At 41.2% G+C, this 24,013-nt stretch overlaps 1 protein-coding gene across 2 annotated transcripts in view; it reads right to left on the reverse strand.

Moving 5' to 3' along the window:
* The window catches only part of LOC122542322 (myosin-9-like), a 166,044-nt gene that overhangs the window by 129,374 nt on the left and 12,657 nt on the right, over positions 1-24,013 (reverse strand). For both annotated transcript variants that reach the window (XM_043679971.1, XM_043679970.1), the window contains one exon: positions 23,502-23,848. In XM_043679971.1, the coding sequence (XP_043535906.1) occupies positions 23,502-23,834 (333 nt within the window). In that variant the 5' untranslated portion in view covers positions 23,835-23,848. Of the gene's footprint in view, positions 1-23,501; positions 23,849-24,013 lie in introns of those variants that run through there.

Consider the following 24,013-nt stretch of genomic DNA (forward strand, 5'->3'; position numbering starts at 1 on the left):
TGCAACAACCACTGCAATTAACTAGCACACCAAACTTCATCACTGATGCTGATAAATTGACAATTTCTTAAGTAAGGCATTGGAGAAGAATTGATTCCAACTAGCATAATAGCAAATGTTTTAGTGCCTTCAGGGCCAGAAGGAAGAAAACTAGCTATTAAAAACAAAATCCAAATTCAAATTGTGCATTTTTAAGTCGTCGAATACATTAATAATTCCACATATAAATGTTTTAAGAACAATTCCATAACTCTAAATAAAAAAAAGGTTAGATTTCACATTAGTAGGAATTCTAAATCCAAATGGTCTCCAGTCAGCCACGGAATTGTAATTGACCACTACTTCCTCCAATTTGGTCTGTTTACAAGATCAAGGGGACTGGGTTTAAGTCAGAGTTGTGTAACATCACATCTGAACAGGTTAATTAAATATCTAAAGAGCCCCGCAGGTAAGGCATATGGAGAGAGAATTGGAATCTTTTAAAAACATCTAAAATAATAATTATTTCTCTCTCTACAGATGTGGCCCAACCCTAGTATTTCCAGCAGCTGCAATATTTTGATTCTGAACTTTATCTTACAAACCTGGGAACTGACTTAATTCTCAAATGTTGCAAGAGAAACACGGCTGTTGTGTACCAACATTTACCACTAGGAAACTGCAGTATAAATCTGACAACACAAAGTACTTCAGAACAGCCTTCGTTCATGAAAGGGACTGCACAGATCAAAGTTTGTTCCTTTCAAACAAAAAGAAATCAGTGTATACCTTCAACCAGCTCACAGATCTCTATAAATCACTATCCAGGTTATTTTACTGTGTTATATTGTCAAGACATAACTCATACTTAAATGCTTGCAGAATTGTGGTAAGCAATTGGTGTTCTTGTGTAATAGCACTATACTGCAAACATCAGGTTGTTCTTGCTGCCCAAAATGAATATAGAACTGGCTCAAAAGGTAGAAGACAGAGGGTGATGGTGGAGGGTGGTTCAGAATGGAGGCCTGTGACCAGTGGAGTGCCACAAGGGTCAGTGCTGGGCCCTCTACATTTTGTCATTTACATAAATGATTTGGTTGCGAGCAGAAGAGGTACAGTTATTAAGTTTGCAGATGACACCAAAATTGGAGGTTTAGTGGACAGCGAAGAGGGTTGCCTCAGATTACAACAGGATCTGGACCAGATGGGCCAATGGGCTGAGAAGTGGCAGATGGAGTTTAATTCGGATAAATTTTGGGAAAGCAAATCTTAGCAGGACTTATACACTTAATGGTAAGGTCCTAGGGAGTGTTGCTGAACAAAGAGACCTTGGAGTGCAGGTTCATAGCTCCTTGAAAGTGGAGGAGTCGCAGGTAGCTAGGATAGTGAAGGCGGCGTTTGGTATGCTTTCCTTTATTGGTCAGAGTATTGAGTACAGGGGTTGGGAGATCATGTTGCGGCTGTACAGGACATTGGTTAGGCCACTGTCAGAATATTGTGTGCAATTCTGGTCTCCTTCCTATTGGAAAGATGTTGTGAAACTTGAAAGGGTTCAGAAAAGATTTACAAGGATGTTGCCAGGGTTGGAGGATCTGAGCTACAGGGAGAGGCTGAACAGGCTGGGGCTGTTTTCCCTGGAGCGTCGGAGGCCGAGGGGTGACCTTATAGAGGTTACAAAATTGAGGGGCACGGATAGAATAAATAGGCAAAGTCTTTTCCCTGGGGTCGGGGAGTCCAGAACTAGAGGGCATAGGTTTAGGGCGAGAGGGGAAAGATATAAAAGAGACCTAAGGGACAACTTTTTCATGCAGAGGGTGGTACGTGTATGGAATGAGCTGCCAGAGAATGTGGTGGAGGCTGGTACAATTGCAACATTTAAGAGGCATTTGGATGCGTATATGAATAGGAAGGGTTTGGAGGGATATGGGCCAGGTGCTGGCAGGTGGGACTGGTTGGCATGGACGGGTTGGACCGAAGGGTCTGTTTCCACGCTGTACATCTCTATGACTCTAAGTTTGATTTCAAAACAAAATTAGCCAAATGCCCAAACCAAATGCTTTCAGTAAGGCCAATTACATTGCAATATATTCTGATAAAATTAAGCTCACCAAAAGGTTAGCTGTTTTTTTTTTAAAAAACATTCATTTTTGCTAATTGGTGCCTGTGGGTGTAATGTTAAAAGATTTAATTGTACTCTCTCTGGACATTAATGCAATGTTTAAGAGTTAAACTGCACTATCTTTGGGTAGGGATGACTGTCATGAAAGAATGTGGATGACTATCATTTAGACACGACTCCCCTGCTATTGTCATGTTCAACTATCAATTTAATCTCTTCCATTCAGAAATACTTTCTGGCCAAAGGTATGTCGCACCTGTATGATCTTGGAATCTGAGTCAGGAAATAGTCCGCATAATGGGTCCCCAGGATTAAGACATTAGCATTTGCAGCATGATCTCAGAGGATGATCTCATCCTGCCATTGTACCTGCGGTAAAATATGACAAACTGACGGGGGGGTCTTGAGTGGCATGTGACTGTAGGGAGTGGCCAGAGCATCAGTCAACATTGCAACTGACTTGTATAAAAGTTAAAAATCACAACAGGTTTAAGTGGAAGCACAACAGCTTTCGGAGCGTTGCTCCTTCATCAGTTGGTAGTGATCACTACCACCTGATGAAGGAGCGACGCTCCGAAAGCTAGCGTGCTTCCAATTAAACTTGTTGGACTATAACCTGGTGTTGTGTGATTTTTAAACTTTGTACACCCCAATCCAACACCAGCATCTCCAAATCATGACTTGTATAAAGGTAGTGTGCTTTCTTTGTTCAGTGCCTCACTTTGGCCTGACGTTGCATGCCTGTGAAGAGGGTCTAAGGGGATCACCTGGTTTGTACAAGCTTTAATAATGTTTAACTGTTTGCAGACGTTGGTATATTGCAATTGCATCAAGTGTGTAAGAACCTCGGGAAAAGAACTAAACATGGGGACAGAATTGGAAATGGCTGTGATCAGCATATCTATTCAATACCCACTTTTATTTTAAGATTCCTACATTTTAAAAAACTAATTCAAAAGGAGATGCTAGAGATTACCCAGTATCTAAGAAACCGTAAACCAAAAATATGCTTGAAAGCATGTTTATCCCCTTAAGCCATTGAAGGAGATAAGAAAGTTTTATCAGGTGCTAAAATTAAAATGTTGAAATTTACAAGCCACCTATAGCTTGTATAGCAGTTCAGCCAAAAGTTGATGGAAACCATGCAGAAGATTAAAATTGCTTGGATCACCATGATTTAGTTGATAAACAACTAGAAATGTGTCAGGTTCTAAATAAGGCAAATATTATCATCTGTACCCTTTAGTCAAAAAAAGGCAACATTTCCTTCCCCTCATCAGGATCCAATGACCAGTGGTGGAAAGCTTACAAGTGAAAGCAGAGTCTGCCTCTGAATGAGGTGGTTCAAATCTCTCCTGCCCCAGATGGTGTAATAACATACTTGAACAGATTGATTATATACCATCTACAGATGAAAACTGCTATGTGAATGAGGTAGAATTGTGAACATCAGAGGAGAGTGAATAAATGCTGGAAGTGTGACAATACTATGGCATTGAGATGTATTTTGTCCTGGTCTTTCTTAAGAAATGTTGAGATGGGGTGGCAAGCGGTCAGCTCAAAGCGATTAAAGTCAACAGCTTGCAAAACCTTTGATTTTTTTGTTTAAGATGTTGGAACAACATGAACAACCTGAATGGATGGGGTCAAGTGCCCATAGAACCAGAGTTTTGAGTTTTAGCTTTCAGCAGTTGCTGGGCTCTTGAAACTGGATGTGGAAGCTCTTATTCCTCTGTTACAGCTGAAAGCTACTGTTCTCCTCCTGCTGCTGCGAAATTTGCATGAGAGACAAATCTATTTTACTGAACTTGCCTTTGCCAAGAGTGTTAATGGGATGTTACTAAACTGGAACAGTTCATTAGTAGTAGTTAATATATTATTTCGTCAAGCATTGATAGACTTAAGCCAATTCTCTCATTTTTATTTTAACCATATAGTGTAAAAATATAGACAAGTGAAGTGTTTTGCTTAAAGTCGAGTAGTTTGACCAAATTGCATCTGGAATGCAACACCTTACACTTTGCTTAAAAGAAGAACAGTTAGGGTCTAGGCCCTCTTAATTTTGAGGGGATTTGGGTCTGGTCCTGAACAGAAGTGTTGACCAGGGACTGACAGGAAGGTGAATCACTGATTGAAATACTTACCTTGAGCATCAGGGCCCTCTGTTTTTGTTTCAGCAGCAGGAAGAGCATGGGCATCAACCAGGGGCTAACGGGAAGTTTTTTTTTTACAGGAGCACAGGAAGAGGCAACACCAAGGACCAGCAGGCTGCCCGGAATATATTTGGGCAGCAGCTGAACCCGAGACACTATACATGTAGTATCTCCCACCTGCTCCGCTAACCAAAAAAAGGACTCTGATGCATTGACATGGTAAGGCTTTTCTACTTCTATTTCTTCTGTATCGTGTGATTGGTTAAAAGTTTGCTTTCTCATTTATCTATTAATTGGTTATTTGAATAAGACCATAGCAGAGATGAACTAGAAATTATTTACCTCATTAACTAGCATAAATTAATTAAGTAGAGATGGCTGGGCAGGTGATGTGCTGTAGCTGTATAATGTGGGAGCTGGCTGATCCCATTGTGAACGGCAGTGATCCCATCTGCAGCAAGTGTTGGTTGATGGAAGAACTCCAGCCCAGAGTTGATGATCTGAAATCTGAGCTAACACTGCGGCACATCGGGGGTCGGGTGGGGGGTTGGCGGGGTTGAGAGTTAGCTGGATGATTGTTTCAGGAGGCAGTCACACTTGATAGATTAAGTACTTCAAATTCAGTTAGTGATCAGTTCAACAGGGTGTGATTGCAAGTGAGGCAGGTAGGGGGAATCCTGAGTTCAGGAGTGGTGGAGCCTCAGCTTTTGACCTTATCCAACAGGTATGAGATTCTTGCTCCCTGTGTGGAAGAAGAAAAGGGCTGTGGGGAGGATGAGCCAAATTACCATGACGCAGAAGGACACTCAAGAGAGGGGAGCAAAAGGACAAGTGGTAGTTATAGGGGATTCTATAATTAGGATAGATAATATCCTTTGCAAGCCGGATCAGGAGTCCCACATGGTATGTTGCCTGTCCGGTGCCAGAGTGCAGAACAACTCTAACCGGCTTGAATGTATATCAGAGCAGGAGGGGATGGATCCACTTTGGGACTAACAATATAAGTAAGGCTAGGATGGAGAACCTAGGGATTATCAATGCAAGAGGAACAAAATTAAGGGTCATAATCTCCGGAATACTGCCCAAGCTACATGCAAATTGGCTCAGGGATAAGGAACTTAGGGAAGTAAACACTTGGCTAAAGAAATGGTGTGGGAAAGAGGGGTTCCATTTCATGGCGCATTGGCATCAGTTTGGGAACTAGAGAGATCTGTGCCGATCTGTAACCAGTGTTCTAGCAAAAAGATAAATAGGGCTGTCACCACAACTTGAGTCGGGGGAGGGAAAGGGAAAGCAAAAGCGAAAGCAACAGGAAGATAGTGATAAATAAAAAGGTAAGCAGCAGGTTAGCATGTATGCAGGATGGTTTAAGTTCAAGGCAGATAAAAGAAGCAAAAGGAAGGACAACTCAGGAGATATTAGAGATGTTATGAATCATGACAGTAAGAAAGCTAGCATAAAGGCATTGTACCTGAATGCTCATAGCATTTATATCAAGGTTGATGAGTTAACGGCACAAATCATCGCAAATGAATATGATCTGGTAGCCATTACAGACATGGTTACAGGATGGTCACGACTGGGATTTAAATATCCAGGAGTCCCAAACTATTCGGAAGAACAGACAGGAATGTAAGGGAAGTGGTGTAGCTGATATTCAAGGAAGACATCAGGGTGGTGCTGAGAGATGATATAGGTTCCATGAAGAATGAGGTTAAATCCATTTGGGTGGAAATGAGAAATTCTAAGAGAAAAGTCACTGATAGGTGTAGTCTATAGGCCTGGAAATGTGTTGCTGGAAAAGCGCAGCAGGTCAGGCAGCATCCAGGGAACAGGAGAATCGACGTTTCGGGCATAAGCCCTTCTTCAGGAATGGGAAAAGTTTGTCCAGCAGGCTAAGATAAAAGGTAGGGAGGAGGGACTTGGGAGAGGGGCGTCGGAAATGTGATAGGTGGAAAGAGGTCAAGGTGAGGGTGATAGGTCAGACTGGGGTGGGGGCGGAGAGATCGGGAAGAAGATCTCAGGTTAGGAAGGCGGTGCTGAATTTTTCCAGCAGGCTAAGATAAAAGTATAGGCCACCAAATAATATCACATTGGGACGGACAACAAACACAGAAATAACTAATGCCTGTAAAAACAGTATGACTATTATCATGGGGGATTTTAATTTATATGTAGGTTGGTTGAACCAGTTTGGTCAGGCAAGCCTTGAGGAGGATTTCATCGAGTGCACCCATGACAGTTTTCCTGAACAGTATGTAATGGAAGCAATGAGAGAGCAAGCCATCATTGATCTGGTCCTGTATAATGAGACAGGAATAATTAATGACCTCAAAATTAAGGATCCTCTTGGAAGGAGTGATCACAATATGGTTGAATTTAGGACACAGATGGATTGTGTGAAGATAAAACGCAATACCAGGATCCTGTGCTTGAACAAGGGGGACTACAATAGAATGAGGAAGATCCTGGCTAAAGTAGACTGGAAACAATGATTTTATGGTGGAACAGTTGACTAGCAGTAGAGGACTTTCAAAGAAAATTTTCAAAGTACTTAGCAAAAGTATAATCCATGGGTGTCTAAGAAAATAAGGGAGGCTATCAAATTGGAAAAGGTGGCATACAAAGTGGCCAAAAACACCATGAAACTAGAAAATTGGAAAACTTTAAAAGGTTAACAGAAAGCCACAAAAAGAGCTATAAAGAAAACTAAGATAGAACATGAGAAAAAAGAACTAGCACAACAAAGACAGATAGCAGAAGTTTCTATAAATATATGAAATGAGAAAGAGTGGCTAAAGTAAATGTTGGTCCTTTAGAGGATGAGAAGTGGCATTTATTTACGGGATATGATGAAATGGCCGAGGCAACAAACAGGAGTTTTGTATCGGTGTTAAAGTAATAACCTGCCAGTAAGTGACAGAGGAAGGTAAGTGAGGACCTGGAAACAATTATTACAGAAGAGCTAGCATTGGGCAAGTTAATCGAGCTAAGGACGGCCCTGATGGAATGCATCCTAGGGTACTAAAAGAGATGGCAGGAGAAGTAGCAGGTGGTAATTTTCCAAAATTCGCTGGACTCCGGGGCAGTCCCAGCATATTGAAAAACATCAAATGTGACGCCACTGTTTAAAGGGCAGGTCATACTTGACAAAGCTTTTGGAATTTTATGAAGACATTTCAAGCAAGATGGACAACAGGGACACAGTGGATGCAATTTACCTTTATTTCCAAAAGGCCTCTGACAAGGTGCCGCAACAAGAAGCTGCTGCATAACATACGGATGCATGGCATTAGGGGCAGAGTAGTAGTATGGATAGAGAATTGGTTGACTAACAGGAAGCAAAGAGTGGATAAATGAGTGCTATTCTGGCTGGCAAGCAGTGACTAGTGGTGTGCCTCAGGGATGAGTGTTGGGATGGCAATTATTTACAATTTATATGGATTATTTGGAGTTGGGGAACACGTGTACGGTGTCAAACTTTGCAGATGACACTAAGATGAGTGGCAGAGCAAAGCATGTAGAGGACTGAGAAACTTTGCAGAGGAGCATAGATACTTTGAGTGGGCAAAGGTCTGGCAGATGGAATACAATACTAATAAATGTGAAGTCATACATTTTGGTAGGAGTAACAGTAAAAAAGATTACTTGAATGGCAAAACATTGCAGCATGCTGCTATGCAGAGGAACCTGGGTGTCCTTGTGCATGAATCACAGAAGGTTGGTCTGCAGGTAAAACACAATTAGGAAGGCAAATGGAATGGAGTCCTTTATTGCTAAAGTGATTGAGTTAAAAAGCGAAGAGGTTATGTTGCAGCTGTACCAGGTGCTGGTGAGGCCACACCCAGAGTACTGCGGACAGTTTTGGTCTCCTTACTTGAGAAAGGATGTATTGGCACTGGAGGGGGTGCAGAGGAGGTTCACTAGGTTGATTCCGGAGTTGAGGAGCTTGCCTTAGGAGGAGAGATCGAGTAGACTGGAATTATATTCATTGGAATTAAGAATGAGGGGGTATCTTACAGAAAAAAAATGTAAAATCATGAAGGGAATAGATAAGATAGAAGTAGAAAGAATGTTTCCACAGGGTGGCAGTCAAAACCTGGACAAGAGGGCACAACCTCAAGATTAGAAGGAGCAGATTTAGAACTGAATTGAGAAGAACCTTCTTCATCCAGAGGGTTGTTAATCTATGGAATTCCTTGCCCAAGGGAAGTAGTTGACACTACCCAGTAAACACTTTTAAAGCTAAGGTAGATTTTTTTTTGAAAAATAAAGGAATTAAGATATACAGTGAATGGTGGAGCAGGCTTGAAGGGCCAGATGGCCTACTCCTGATCCTAGTTCTTATGTTCTTGAAGGGCAAGAAGATAACTGGATAATTCAGTATCTAGTATTGTGGGATTTCCTGCAACCAATAAGTTGCAATCATAATCTTCACTTTTATAAAGATAGGCAGTGATGCAAGGTCACATGACAGGAGGGCAATGAAATCATAATTATGGCATAATGTCCAAACTAAATTGTTCTGGAATGAATTTAACAAGTACCCAGAGTCATCCTTAACTCAAAGCTACTTTTTGTTGAGCTCTTTGTACCTCACCAGGATATTAAGAATTAGATTAGATTAGATTACTTACAGTGTGGAAACAGGCCCTTCGGCCCAACAAGTCCACACCGACCCGCCGAAGCGCAACCCACCCATACCCCTACCTTTACCCCTTTAACCTAACACTACGGGCAATTTAGCATGGCCAATTCACCTGACCCGCACATCTTTGTGACTGTGGGAGGAAACCGGAGCACCCGGAGGAAACCCACGCAGACACGGGGAGAATGTGCAAACTCCACACAGTCAGTCGCCTGAGTCGGGAATTGAACCCGGGTCTACAGGCGCTGTGAGGCAGCAGTGCTAACCACTGGGCCACCGTGCCGCCCATATGCATGCCCAAATTAGAATAATAGAAAACACCAATTTAAAATCAGCTCAATGATCTTCCAAAGAGGTTCAGAATATGAAGTCAGCATTAAAAACACACAGTACGATCTAACTATTTGTAAAATAATTTCAAATCTTAGATAGAAAAGAATGTATCAGTAAAGAATTGTTGAGACTCACTTAAATTGTGTAAATGACAAAGAAATCAATAAAACAAACCTTCAAACCAGTTATTTGTGGTCTTTAGGTCAGGAAGGAACTGGTTTTGTTAACTTATTTAAATTTGTTTCAAGTATTATTTATTTAACTAAATTTAAATTCCCCAACTGCCAAAGCATGTGAAAGATACAGCCAAGGTGGAAAAAAAATCACCGCTTTTTCGTTCCTGTGATATAGTACTGAAGATGTTTTGTGACTTGCTCTCTTGTTTACGGATAGCCAAAGCACCAGAAATGATTCAAATTTGATCGGCAGAATTCTGTCAATTTTGAAATTCTATCACAATCCAGAGTAATTCAAAGGGAATGTCTTTTGCAAATTAGCCTATAACTAAACTGAAAAGTTGAAGCTTTAGTTTTGCCATTCTTTCAACTGTTCTTCTAGGTGCCACACACACAAATGCAATTCGTATATAATCTGAAAAATGATTGTACCACATTGGCCCAAACTAAAAAGTCGACTTCAAATGCTTCAAAAATCGTGCTAATTTCAGGACAAGTAGGATCAAAACATATCTTCACCTAACCTACTTACAAGTTGAAGTAAAACAGTGAAAGTACACAGCATCTGGAAAAATAAACTAATTGTTTGGGTGAAGGCTCATATCCAGTCCCATCCACAACAAAACATTATCCAATTTTTTTTAAAACATGTGAAGGAACTGCTTTTTATTTCTAGTCATTTGTGTTCTACTTCGTTTCTGTAAAATTCTGCTATTACACAAGGCATTCTGGTAAAACGCATGTTTCATCAATGCAAACTGGCTATAATGAGATTGACAAATTGTGGATGCTGTTTGGATAACACAACCTTTCTACTGAACAGGTTTAGTGATCTTCTACAGCATGATTTTCTCTAGCAGTTTTCCATGGCACGATTTTCTATAGCGTGGTTACAAAGGGACGCACTGTCACATTAGTCTCACGACAGAGAAGATAGTGGTAGTTTAACCTGAGGGTTATGATAACTCAGGTACAAGGAGAGGTCATGAAGGAAGTTCCTTCATGGTAGCCTCAGCCAGTGCAGGAACTGAACCCATGCTGTCGCCATCACGCTACGTCACAAACTGGCCGTCCAGCCAACTGAATCAATAATAGACACTGAAGGATAAAATAATAAGAAATCTACAATTCTTACCTTTATGTTTAACAAGGGAATATGAACTAGAATATTAAAAAAGCTGACAGTTTAAAGTAAGTATTCACACAGATACAAATCTCCCATATTCTGGTAAGTACTCTGAGGCTGCCGTGGGACTCAATGTCATGCATACCGAACCAGAAGCTTGCAGTTCTGAACCCTTGTGTAGAACTGACTGACCTCAAATAGCTACAATAAGCTTCAGACATTGAGCTGTTAAAATTTAAGGCAGGAAAACATCCGATATTCAAGTTAGATTAATGTTCAGTAAGATTTGATCAAGAGAAAAACTGTAGACACAAGACCATCCTGATGCACTCCACACCCTTCCCTGCACAAGGTTTACATCACTTGCACAAAACTAAAAAGAGTTGCTGTATCAGAGAAACACAGGATTATACAAAAAGGAGATCTGGGGATAAGGACTTTGTCCCAGATCTCAATATTGATACAAGATATATGACCTAAATTTCCTTCCTAGTGATTTCAAGATGCAATAGCTTTCATAATTGCAAAGCACTTACTGGATCAACAAATGCCAACAGTAAAACATTTATGACTTGACAATGTCTGAAACTAATCTTGGCAGCTACTAGGTCACATTCATAATTCAAGTGTCACTCCCAACATATCATTCAACAAATGGGTTGGTTCCCATAATATACTCCTGCAGCTTGAGTCAACAGGATGCAAACAGAACTATTCTTTAATTAGTATGTTTAGCAGATGTTTCTTCCCCAATTTCTTTACAGCTGCTCAACACTTATTCAGTGCTGAAGCACATCTTCCCATTCATTTTCTTTTTTAAAAAAAACAGACCGCTCTTTTCCATAATCTGATAAATTAGAGACAGCAATTAATGCCTTTTCACAACTGTGAACTTTACTTTAAACCATTCTTTCCATTTGACACCAAGTGCAATCTAAGTATGTTCCATTACTATCCAAGTAAAAAGTGGGACAGCCCAAGTTTACAGATTTGTTGAAGTCGTAGGTTTCCGAATGGGAAAAAAACTCAAGATGGAGCCAGATAACAAGATGGTGGGGTCCAGTTACATGAAACGTTATTGGGTGGATGGGGTTGGTTAACAGAAGATACTAAAACGTTTCCAGAACAATTAAAAGGTCTGCAGCAGGCAAAGGCTCATGAAGCTAACTTCAACCACAGCAGTTAAGGAAGACAAACAGGAGGAAGAACATAGCAAGCCAGGCAGCATCAGGAGATGGAGAAGTCAATGTTTCGGGTGTAACCCTTCTTCAGGACTTTGGGAGTTAAGGAGATAACTATCAGATGGAGGCAGTCAACACAGGTCTAAGGGTGTTATACTTAAATGCACACAGTATACAAAATAATGAGGTTGAAGCACAGACTGAAGTTGGGATTCGTTGGCAGTTATGTTGCAGATATCACAGACTTGGCAGCAAGGGGAACTAAATATCCAAGGATATACACCTTGGATATGCAGATGAGATGGGGTTGTTTCATTAGTAAAAATGAAATTAAAGTAAATACCGAGTCAGAAGGTGCAGAGTCTGTCTGGGTAGAGTTGAAGAGCCACTGAGAAAAAAAGACTGATGGGAATTGCTCCATAGAATCCCTACAGCGTGGAAACAGACCATTTGGCCCAACAAGTCCACACGACCCTATGAGGAGTAACCCGAGACCCATTCCCTTACCCTATTACTCTACATTTACCGCTGACTAATGTGCCTCACCTACACATCCCTGAACACTATGGGCAATTTAGCATGGCCAATTCACTTAAATTGCACATCTTTTTATTGCGGGAGGAAATCAGAGCACCCCAATGAAACCCGTGCAGACACGGAGAAGGTGCAAACTCCACACAGACAGTTGCTCAACGCTGGAATCGAACCCAGATCCCTGGCACTGAAGCAGCAGTGTTAACCACTGAGCGACTGTGCCACTCTCCCACTGAGCCACCCTATAGATATATAGGTGGACTGGGAAAAGTCAGGATGGTAGTAAATCCTAAGAAATAGAATTTGTGCGATGCCCGAGATGGTTTTTGAAGCAACTTGTGGTAGAGTCCACAAGGGAACAGCCAATTCTGGATTTGGTGATGCATACTGAGGCAAACTTTATTAGGGAGCTTAACATGAAGGAATTCCTAGGGGGCAGTTACCATAATATGACAATTCACTCTGCAGTTTGAGGAGGAAAGAAACCAGAATCAGATGTGACGGTATTACAACTAAATAAAAGTAACTACAATGACATGAGGGAGGAGTTAACAAGAACTGATTGGAAGGGATGCCAAGCAGAGAAGACAGTGGAGCAGCAATGGCATGGGATTCTGGGCATAATTCCAAAGCATACATGTAAGCGTCCAACAGGAGATTGGCAAAGTTATCAATGAATATTTCCCCTGTTTACCATGGAGAAAGACATGACAACTTGGGAAACTTAATGGTGATATCTTGACCAGATATATCCAAGAAACCTAACAAGGCCAAAGAAATCTTGCAGCCCTGACTGATATTTTTGCATCATCATTAGCCAAGGGAGAGGTCCCAGAAGACTGCAGGTAAGCGAATTTTGTGCCATTGTTCAATAACGGCTGCAAAGAAAAGCCTGGGAACAATAGACCAGTAAGTCGCGAGAGAACGAGAGCAGGCCTCACAAATTTGTTAGGGTTCTTGGTGAAGTCACCAGGAAGGTTGTCCAGGACAGGAGATGTAGTCTATATAGATTTCAGTAAGGTCTTTGGTAAGGTTCCACACATAGGCTGCTCTGGAAGGTTACATCACATGGAATCCAGGGCGAGCTGCAAAACTGGATACAAACTTGGCTGGATAGTAGCAAGCAGAGGTTAATAGTGGAAGGATGCTCGTCAGACATGAGGCCTGCGACTAGTGGAGTGCCTCAGGGCCTATTACTGTTTGTTATCAATATCAAATGATTTAGATTAGAATGTACACGACATGATTAATAAGTTTACAGATGACACTAAAATAGGAGGTATCTTGGATAATGAGGAACATTATCAGAAATTACAGCAGGACCTTGATCAGATGGAGAAGGTGGGTCAAAAAACAGCAAATGAAATTTAATCTACGTAAGGTCTTGCATTTTGAAAACTCAAATCAAGGTAGGAGTTTAATGGTGAATGGTAGCACCTTAAGGAACGTAATGGAACAGAGGGACCTTGGATTTCAGGTACACGATTCTCAAAGTGGACAGTAGACAGGAAAATGAAGGTGGCTTTTGGCACACTGGCCTTCATCATTCAAAGGCACTGAGCACAGCAATTGGGAAGTCATGTTGCAGTTGTACGGGACGTTGGTGAGACTACACTTGGAATATTGTGTTGTTTTGGTCCCCTTGGAGGTTATTAAACTGGAAGGAGTAATTTATAAGGATGCTGCCAGTTATAAGGAGAGGTTGGACAAGCTAGGACTCCGGAAACTTGAGGGGGGGGGATCTTATAAAAGTGTATAAGATCTAAGAGGCATGGACAGGGTGACTGCACTCAGTCTTTTTCCCAGGGTAGGAGAATCAAGGACTACTGGACATCATTTTAAGATTAGAGCGCAAAGAAAAAAGGGAACCTGAGGGGCAACTTTTCTTTTTACACAGAAGGAGGTATGTATATGGAACAAGCCGCCAGCAGAAGTGGTTGAGGCGGGTACATTAACATTTAAAAGCCATTTGGACAAATACATGGGTAGGGAATGTTTAGAAGGATATGGGCCAAGCACAGGGAAATGGTCTTAGTGTGGATGGACATGTTAGTTAGCGTGGGCCAAAGGGCCTATCTCTGTGCTGTAGCGTGGTATGACTATTTTCTGGCACGTGTGGACTGGTTCTACAGGCTGCAAGGCCTTGTCTGGAGGCCTGTAGTTCTGGGTTTTGTAAATCAGCGAGGACATACTTTCTCTGGAGAGGCTGTATTGATGATTTAGCAGTATTACACCAGGGAAGAATTAAATTATTAAAAACAGGTTGCACAGTGTAGGCTCCATTTCCTTTGAACATAGAAGATTTAAGAAGCTTGTCCAATCTCTCCTTATAAATCCAGACCAGGAGGTTTTGCTGAAAACATACATGACAGTAGTCGGATCAAGAAGAGTTGAAAGGGTAGAGAGGGAGAAAAACTATTTAATCTGGTGGCAAGAGTTCACATTAGAGAGGGGATGACCTTGAAGTTAGAATTAGGGTGATATCAAAATAACCTTTTCTAACAAAAAGGTGATGGAAGTTTGGAATTCTTTGCCCATCTCCTTTCCCCAAGCCCAAAATACACCTCGTGGTCAGAGATAAACTGAATGTTTCGTAACAAGGATTGACAGATGTTTGTTCAATAAAGGTATAAAAGCTTACGGAACCCTCTGGGTAAGTGGTATGAAAGTGTACTGCAATCACTATTTAATTGAACAGGGTTGAAGAGCTGGTGGCCACATACTCAGCTTGTGTTGTCACTCATACTTTAAGGCTTCAATCTTTTGAGATCAATTACAGTTGAATGAAACTTGTATATTATGTAAATCATAACTTCAGGCCTTTTCACAGCTCTTTACAGCCAATTAATTACTATTGAAGCCCCACTTCAATGTTTCAGGTATAGCTGCAAATATGCACACAACAAATGCCATAAACAACAATATGATAAGAATCAAATCATGTATCATAAAAGCCATAAAGACGTAGAAGCCCATCAAACCTGCTCTGCACCTAAATGAGATCCTGGCCGATCAGATCACCCTCCATTCCACTTTCCAGCCTTATCCCCGTAACCCTTGATTCCCTTATTGATTAAAAATCTATCACAGCCTTGAATATACTTGACTCAACCTCAACAGCCCTCTGTGGTAAAGAACTCCACAGATTCACAACCCTCAGAAGAAATTCCTCCTCATTCTCCGTTTTAAATGTGCAACTCTTATTCTGTGATTATGCTCTCTGATCCTAGACTGCTCCCACAAGGGGGAATAATCTTTGTCAAGTCCCCGAAGAACCGTGTATGTTTCAATAAGGTTGCCTCTCATTCTTCTAAATTCCAATGAGTACAGGCCCTACCTACTCAACTCTCCTCAAAGGAGTCCCTGCATACTGGTATCAGTCTAGTTTCCTTCTCTGGAACGCTGCCACTGCTAGTATATCTTTTCCTTGGATAAAGAGCCCAAAACTTCACTGTATTAGAGTTTGACTGCCTTGTATGTTCTTGGCAAAACCTCCCAGTCTGGAGTTATAAGGAGAGATTGGACAAGCTAGGACTTCTTTCTTTAGAGTGTAGGAGACTGATAGAAGTGTATAAGATCATAAGAGGCAGGGATAGGGTTAATACACTCAGTCTTTTTCCCCAGGGTTGGGGAATCAAGTACTAGAGGGCATCAGTTTAAGATTAGAGGAGAAAGAATAAAAGGTAACCTATGGGGCAACTTTGTGTTTTACAGAGGGCAATATGCATTTGGAATGAGCTGCCAGCGGATGTTTGTTTGAGGCAGGTACATTAACAGCATTTAAAAGGCATTTGGACAAATACGAGAGAAAAGGTTTAGGAGGATATGGGCCAAATGTAGAGAAATGGAGTTAGCATGGACAGACATTTTGGCCAGCATGGACCAAAGGGCCTGTGTCTGTGCTGTAGGACTGGCTCATTCAGGAGAAAGAGTAGAAATTCATCCAAAAGGATGAAGACACATTAAGGGGCAGAGGAGACAAACACAGCTGATAAGCGACAGCATAAAAGCAAAAGAAAAGGCATACAATAAGAGATTAGTGGGAAGAGAAGCCTTTAAAAACCAGAGTATAACTATAAAAGCAATAGAGGAAAAGATGAAGATGATCTCATTGAAACTTACAGAATATTGAGAGGCCTGGATAGACTGGACATAGAGAAGATATTTCCACTAGTAGGAAAGATAGGACAGCCTCAGATCGAAGGGACAGCCCTTTAAAACTAAGGCAAGGAAGAATTTCTTCAGCTGCAAGGTGGTGAATCTGTGGAATTCATTACCAAAAAAAGGCTGTGGCAGCAAAGTCATTGCGTGTATTAAAGACAGAGATTGATCGGTTCTTGAAAGGTCAATGGATCAAGGATTACAGGGAAAAGGCAGGAGAACAGGATTGAAAAACATATCAGTCATGGTCACTCCTGAGCCCCATCTCTGTAATTACTTAGACAGTCCCAAGCGCAGAGTTCATCTGCATTTCCCGTTAGGCCTTTTGCACTGAAATAAATTTATCAGTCCTACCTTGTTCTGTTTAGTTCCTGCCGACTTGCTCTCTTTCCCAACTGTACCAGTTTCAGATTGATCTCCTCAGAATTTCTCAAGAGCCACCCACCTTACTGGACATGGAGAAGATATTTCCACTAGTAGGAAAGATAGGGCAGCCTCAGAGTGAAGGGACAACCCTTTAAAACCAAGGCATACTGATCCTCCCGAACAGCTCTAGCAAATCTCCCTGTCAGTATATTAGTCCCATTCCAATTTAGGTGCAATCTGTTCTTATACAGGTGACCCCCGCTCTCCAAAAACCGTGTTCCAATGAAACCGTTCGCAAGCCGAAATGGCATAAAGCAACGAAGCAATTACCATTAATTTATATGGGAAAACGTTTTGAGCGTCCCAGACCCAAAAGAAATCTACCAAATCATACCAAGTAACAAGACCTAAACTAACACTAACGTATAGTAAAGGCTGGATGTTAGGGTGGTGGAAAATATAGGAGGGAGGGGAAAAGGGTGATCAATTAACATCTAATCATCGTCTGAATCCAGGAGAGTAGGCAAGTCACTAACATCCACACTTTCGTTTATGCCTGCCTGCCTGGATTTTGAAGGTCGAGGTTTGTCGAGGTTCTGCTGTGGAAGGCTTGAAATAAGACAGTACATGCTTGACTGCTTAACCTCACGCATTCTTCAATCATACAGTTCTCTGTAGGCACTCAAAACATCTGCAAACCTGCCCTAAATTTACATGCCCTTTCAAAATTGAAGTCACACTTTTCCATAATCATTGCAGCACTGTTGATCATAGCAAAAATCTCATGCAAGTGCTTCATATTCAGTTTCTGGATGACTTCACTTTCGGGCTGTTCACTATTGTGTTCGGTTTTGATTTGTACCCTTTCCTCTTGCAAGTGCATCAGTCTTCAGCTGTCAGTTCTTGGTCATGGGATTCCAAAACCTCTTCAACATCATCTTTGTCAACTTGCACAAATCCAGCCTCCTTAGCCAAAGTCATTATTGCCATATTTATTGTTGTTGATTCGAAGCCTTTAAAATCATTCACTGCTTCAGGAGAGTTTTCTTCAAACATAATTTCTCAGAGACTGTTAGCCTATCAAGAGCATCTCCAAGGTTGGGTGATTGCCAATTTTATACTGTTCTGTTTCCTGATCTCTCGCAAAAATGCTTTTGAGTTGCCATCTGTCAATGGCACTTACAATAAAACACCACATTTTGTGTAAAGTAAGCCTTAATTGTGGTTATTAGGCCTTGGTCACATGGCTGCAGCAACAACATATTTGGTGGTCAGAACACAACACTAATGTTACCGCCATACTTGATGCTAGGTGGATGAACAACACAATTATCGACAATCACAAGACACCTATTATCCTAGTTATTTTTTCTAGCGTGTCTTTCAACAAAAGGACTAATGTATCCATTCGTACTCAAAGAATTATTTGAGAATTCCAACCACTTGGATGTGAATGAAACAACAGGAAGTGTATTCTTAGCAAGTTCTTTAATGGCCCTCAGATTTTTTTGAATGGTACACAAGTAGAGGCCTAAGGTCGGCCTCACCAGTAGTGTTAATAATTAGGGGAAACCTGTCCTTCGATGCCTTGTGTCCGTTATCCTGCTCCTCTTCTATTGAAATAAAAGTCTTGCTTGGCAATTTTTTCCAATAAATTCCAACTTCGTCACAATTAAACATTTGCTTATACAAAAACCTTCTGTAATTATTTTCTTCAGTTCTTCTGGGAACTTTTTGGCAGCTTCAGTATCAGCCAAAGCACTCTCTCCAGTAACCTTTAAGCTATGATGATGCCCTTGCCTCAAAAACCAATCACCCATGGCTACCTTTAAATTCCACATTCGCAACACTTTCATCACCATCGCCCAGTGCTTTGTTTCAGCTAATTAAAAAGACTGACTGATTTCACCTCAAGTATAAGGCAACTTAACAGAACACCACACTTTGTACACCCATCAATCCAGTCAAGCAATAGACTTATCATTTTATTCATTATTGGATGCCGACTAAAAGAGACCACTTTGCTGTTAGAAGAACTAATAGCAACTTCAGCCATTTTCTCTTTGCGTGTAAATAGTATGAATGGTGGACACAGGCAAGTTCAACACACGCACAATGTCTTTATTTTGTTGATCAAGATTGAAACACTTAATTATGTCCAGTTTTATGCTAAGCATAACAGCATTATGAGCTCTCTTAGGCTTTTCTGATACCTTAGGACATATCTTGCTAACCAGATGCACACAAGAGAGATAAAGCACAGATGCTCACACAGTTCAAAGCCATGGCAACTTGATGTGGAGTGTAGTTCCTGGGAAAGATGCTTGGCAGTACCACTCTCGTTGTGCGCTTTTTCGTAAAATCCTCTTTCAATGAGTGAAAACAGGTACTAAAGTTGTTCTTTTGTAAAAAAGCAAATTGACATAAAGCGAACATTCGGAAAGCAGGGGTTACCATGTGATCTGACAGACTCCTGACAGAAGAATCTACAGATGAAATATTCCTAACAGAAGTATCAGTGAAGACTTGCCTTATGAAGAAAGATTGAATAAGCTTGGATTTTTCTCTACGGAGAGAAGGAGGAAGAGAGAGACCTGATCGAGGTACACAAGATAATGAGTGGAGTAGACAGAGTCAATAGCCAGAGACTTTCCCGCAGGGCAGGATTGACTGGTACGAGGGGTCATAGTTTAAGATATTAGGAGAAAGGTATAGAGGAGACATCACAGGTAGGTTCTTTACGCAGAGTGTTGTGAATGCATGGAATGCGTTGCCAGAGGTGGTGGTGGAAGCAGCGTCATTAGGGACATTTAAGCGACTGCAGGACACACACATGGAGTTGAGGGGTGCGTAGGTCAAGTTATTATATTTTACATTAGGATTAAACCTCAGCACAACATCGTGGACCAAAGGGCCTGTTCTGTGCTGTACTTTTTATATTCTAAGACAAAATTCTGAAAGATGCGTAACCTGGCTCTACCTTCAGAGCCTAACTTCTATTGTGTTTATATAAGTGGGACTTATATTTATTGAAATATCATACCATTAGAATCTTGCATTATTCAGGAATAGTTAGTAGTTAGAGTGAAATTGTTCAGTCTGTTAATAGTTGAGTTCATTTGTTCACTATTAAGAGTTAGGTAAATAAATTGTTACTTGTGGATTACACCCCTCACACTCCTTTTTAATAAATTAAGAGGTGCTCCTCTTTGGGTTATTCTGTTTTAGTTTTCAAAGGTGGGTCCACCCCTGCTTTTAAGCCCTCAGCTTCTTCCTCACCAACAGACCTATCAGTTCCTATCCACCAATACCTTCCTGTGCCTCACCAAACTAGTCCACACCCTCACTTGTTCAGTTTCCTCCAAATCCAGGGGGTGGCCATGGGCACTCAGATGGGCCCCGCTCTTTGTCGGCCACGTCAAACAGATCCCCTCAGTACCTACTCAGGCACTGTGCCCCAACTCTTCTACCATTAAGTCAATGACTGCATTGGTGCAGTGCCCAACACCCAGGTGGAACTGGAGCAGTTCATCGACTTCACCCACAAGTTCCACCTCGCGCTCAAATTCACTTGGTCCATCTCTGACACCTCCCCTTTCTTGACCCCTCAATTTTCATTTCCAGTGACAGTGTTCAGATGGATGTTTACAAAACCCACACTCTCACGACTACCTGGACTATACCTCCACCCACTCAGTATACTACAAAGAACGCTATCCAGTTCTCCCAAATTTCTCTGCCTCCAGCACATCTGCTCAGACATGGAGATATTCCACTCCCAAGCATCCCAGATGTCCACCTATTTCAAACAACGTGCTTTCCCCACTTAATCATCCAGACAGTCTGCCACTCCCTGTTCCACTTCTCTAATCCCACACAATAAAGACAGAGTCCCCCTTGTCCTCACCTACCACCCCACCAATCTCTGCATCCAACACATCATCTTAAACACTTCTGCCAACTCCAACTAGACCCCACCATCAAGGAATCGTCCCCTCCCGACCCTTCTGTCTTCAGCAAGGACTGTTCCATTTGTTAATCTTTGATTTGTCCCACTCTTCCCACCGACAACCCGAACTCCCAGAAACCTTCCCTTGCAACTGGAACAGATGCAAAACCTGCTGTCACAGCACCCCTCACTTCCATTCAGGGCCCCAAACGGTCCTTCCAGATAAGATAGAGGTTCACCTGCCTCTCCTCCAACCTAGTTAACTGGGTCTGGTGCTCAGAATGTGGTCTTCTCTATATCAGAGACCAAACATAAACTATGGGATCGTTTCATCAGGCAGCCTACAGCCTGAAGGACTCAAGATTGAGTTCTCAGGTTTCAAATAATCTCCCTTCCCATCGCCCAACTCCCTTTCCAGCCCCTTGCCCTCCTTTCCACTCCTGTCAGCCACCCGCTGGATACATCCCTCCCACTGACCAAACAGGTCTCAATGGCAGACATTGAAATCTCCCTCCCAAAATACATTCTGGGCCCTTGCCAAATTCAGTACAACTTTCAAGTATTGTTCCACTTGGGGAAGCAATGATTATTAGCCAAGGAAAGATAATGCTTGGTAATCAGGAGGCTACCTTGCCCATGTTTGATCTGGTGCCATGAGACTTCATGTAGTCAGAAGTTCCACATTAAGGATTCTCAGGGCAACTCCCTCCCAAATGTATAACGCTGTCATCAGCTCAGCTGGGCCTCTTCTGAGAATGAGACAGGATATATCCAGGGATGATGGTGACATCTGGGATATTGTCTATAAAAAGATACGATTCTGAGAGTATACTATATTAGACTGTTCTTTAACTAGCTTGAGAGTCAAGTCTCGCAATTTTGGCACTAGCCCTCAGGTTAGTCAGAAGAACAGGAATACAGGGCTATTTCTGCCATTGCTGTTTCCAGTATCTAGGTTGATGCTCTGATCTGTCCGGTTTCAGTTCTTTTTGTCAGATAGTCTAGCAGTTGTTACAAACTAGTAGCCTGCTATACCATTTGAGGGCTGTTAAGAGTCAACCACATTGCTGTGGGTTTGGAGTCAGATGCAATCCAGACAAGGCAAGGATGGTAGTTTCTCTCCCTAAAATGAAATTATTGAACTAGATGGATTTTTCAAAAACAAAAAATAATGGTTTCATGGTAATTAAACTCTTAATTCCAGATTCTTTTCAAGTTCATGGCAGGATTTGAACCAAGATCACCAGAACATTACCCGAGTCTCCAGATGAATTGTATCACAATAAGTCACTAGACCATCACCTACTCCAATGGCAGAACAGATTCTGTGGGCCAAGTAGTTAGCCCACATTAAAAATACTTTGTTTTGGTGCCCTCAAATGTTGGAGATATCCAAAGACAGGAAGAGTTATTTGATTGATGCCCATATTTAATAGATTTTTTAATCTGGAAAGGACAAGGGACTTGGAGCTTTTTACATTCAAAAACTAACCGAGTTAAAAATTTCTGCAAAATAAAGTACAAGGTTCATCCAAAGAAAAGGCCTATTCAAATGAGATTGGAAAAGGACTAATGCATCAGTACAGATTAACAAAGAATGACAAGGGGGTATTTCTCCAAAAGCTTTAAGGTGGTGTTTGGACATTGGCAAAATAGGTAGCCTAGAACCAAGAATCAGTCTCAGAATAAGGAGTCAGCCAGTCAGGTTCGAAATAAAGAAATTTCTTCAGTGAAAAAGGTTGCAATCATTAGGATTCACCATCCCAGAGCAGAATGGATACTTCATTGTCAAGATATATTGAAAGGCAAAACTTCATACAGATTTGAATACAAAGGGAATCAAGGGATATGGTATGTGCTAAAAGGCAGAAAACCAGCCACTGATCTTACTGAATGGGGAAACAGACACAGTGAGCCAGATGGTTTACAATTCCTTTGGTCTTACAGATTATGAAAGAAGGTGCTAGGAAGTATTATTTCATCAGGGGCAGATGTTGGTGTGGCATTAATTTCAATGTTTTAGCAATCCAGAAACCCAACATAATGCTTAGGTCATGGGCTTAAGTCCCACAACAGCAATTAATGGAATTTAAATTCAGTTGATCAAATTTATGTTAAAAGTTAGTCTCAATAATGCTGACCATGACAATCATCACAGATTGCTGAAACAAATTTAGCTAAGAAAATCTGCTTTTTTAAAATTCAGTCCACATGCTCCTCCAGATCCAATACGTGATTAATTTTTTAACCTGCCATCCAAAATGGTCAAGGAAGTCACGCAGTTCTAAGGGCAGTTAGAGACAGGCAAATGCTGATTTTGCTGGTCACATCCAAATAAAGAAAAAAAAGCTAACATACACTTTGGAAACATTAACTTTTGTAAAATGTATGGACTTGCTTCATTTCCTTACATCAAATTACATGGTGCTACAGAAGATAGCTGAATTAATTGAGACTAGTGAAAACAGTCACCATGCAACTTTATTAAATATCTTCAAAAGGTTTGGAAAGAAATGTACCCAGAGTTATTGTAAATTCAGTTATGTTATCTTTCCCTTCCAAAGGGAAAGAGTTGACTGATATGGCTTGATATATATTTCACCAAGAAAAGGAGACAAGCTTACAGGCCAGTGATTTTATGTTTCCCCTACCTTGTATGCTCATAAATCAGAAATACTAGGAATACAGATTGAAAATACATATTAGGATGGCAAAAGATAATCACTGAACAATGTCATAAAATTCAATAAAATTGAGTAACTGTTAAAGTACTTACATAGATTAGCCCTGAGTAGTAACGTTCTTTCAAATTGTGTAGTACAGAAGCCTCATTCAGACAAGTCAGCTCTGCCATGTCTTCAACCTTGGAGAACTTGGGTGGGTTCATCTTCTGGATGTCATCCTTGTTGACTTTGACTTTTTTGCCATTTTCTACCAACTCAACTAGTGCCTCATCACCCATTTCCTCCTTGAGGCTTGCAGCCTCAAATCCATTACGTTCTGAGGGCACCCACACCAGTTTTTTTGCTGCCCAATCAGCTTGTGTCAATGGGTTATTGATGACATTTTTGTCCACATAAAGATACCGCTCTGCATCTCGTCCAGCCATGATGAACTGGAGACCTGAAATTTAAAAAAAAAATTGAAGTTACCCACATGTTGGGGAGCTGCACTTCTAGCAATGATTCTAACATCATTCCTGCCTTTCAGAGTACCACTCAACCGATTTCCTAATCAGGTCAATAACCTTTTTCAATTCAATGTGGCCAACTTCAGCTACTGATGTCT

The sequence above is a fragment of the Chiloscyllium plagiosum genome, chromosome 39, assembly GCF_004010195.1.
Source record: "Chiloscyllium plagiosum isolate BGI_BamShark_2017 chromosome 39, ASM401019v2, whole genome shotgun sequence".
NCBI lineage: Eukaryota > Metazoa > Chordata > Chondrichthyes > Orectolobiformes > Hemiscylliidae > Chiloscyllium > Chiloscyllium plagiosum.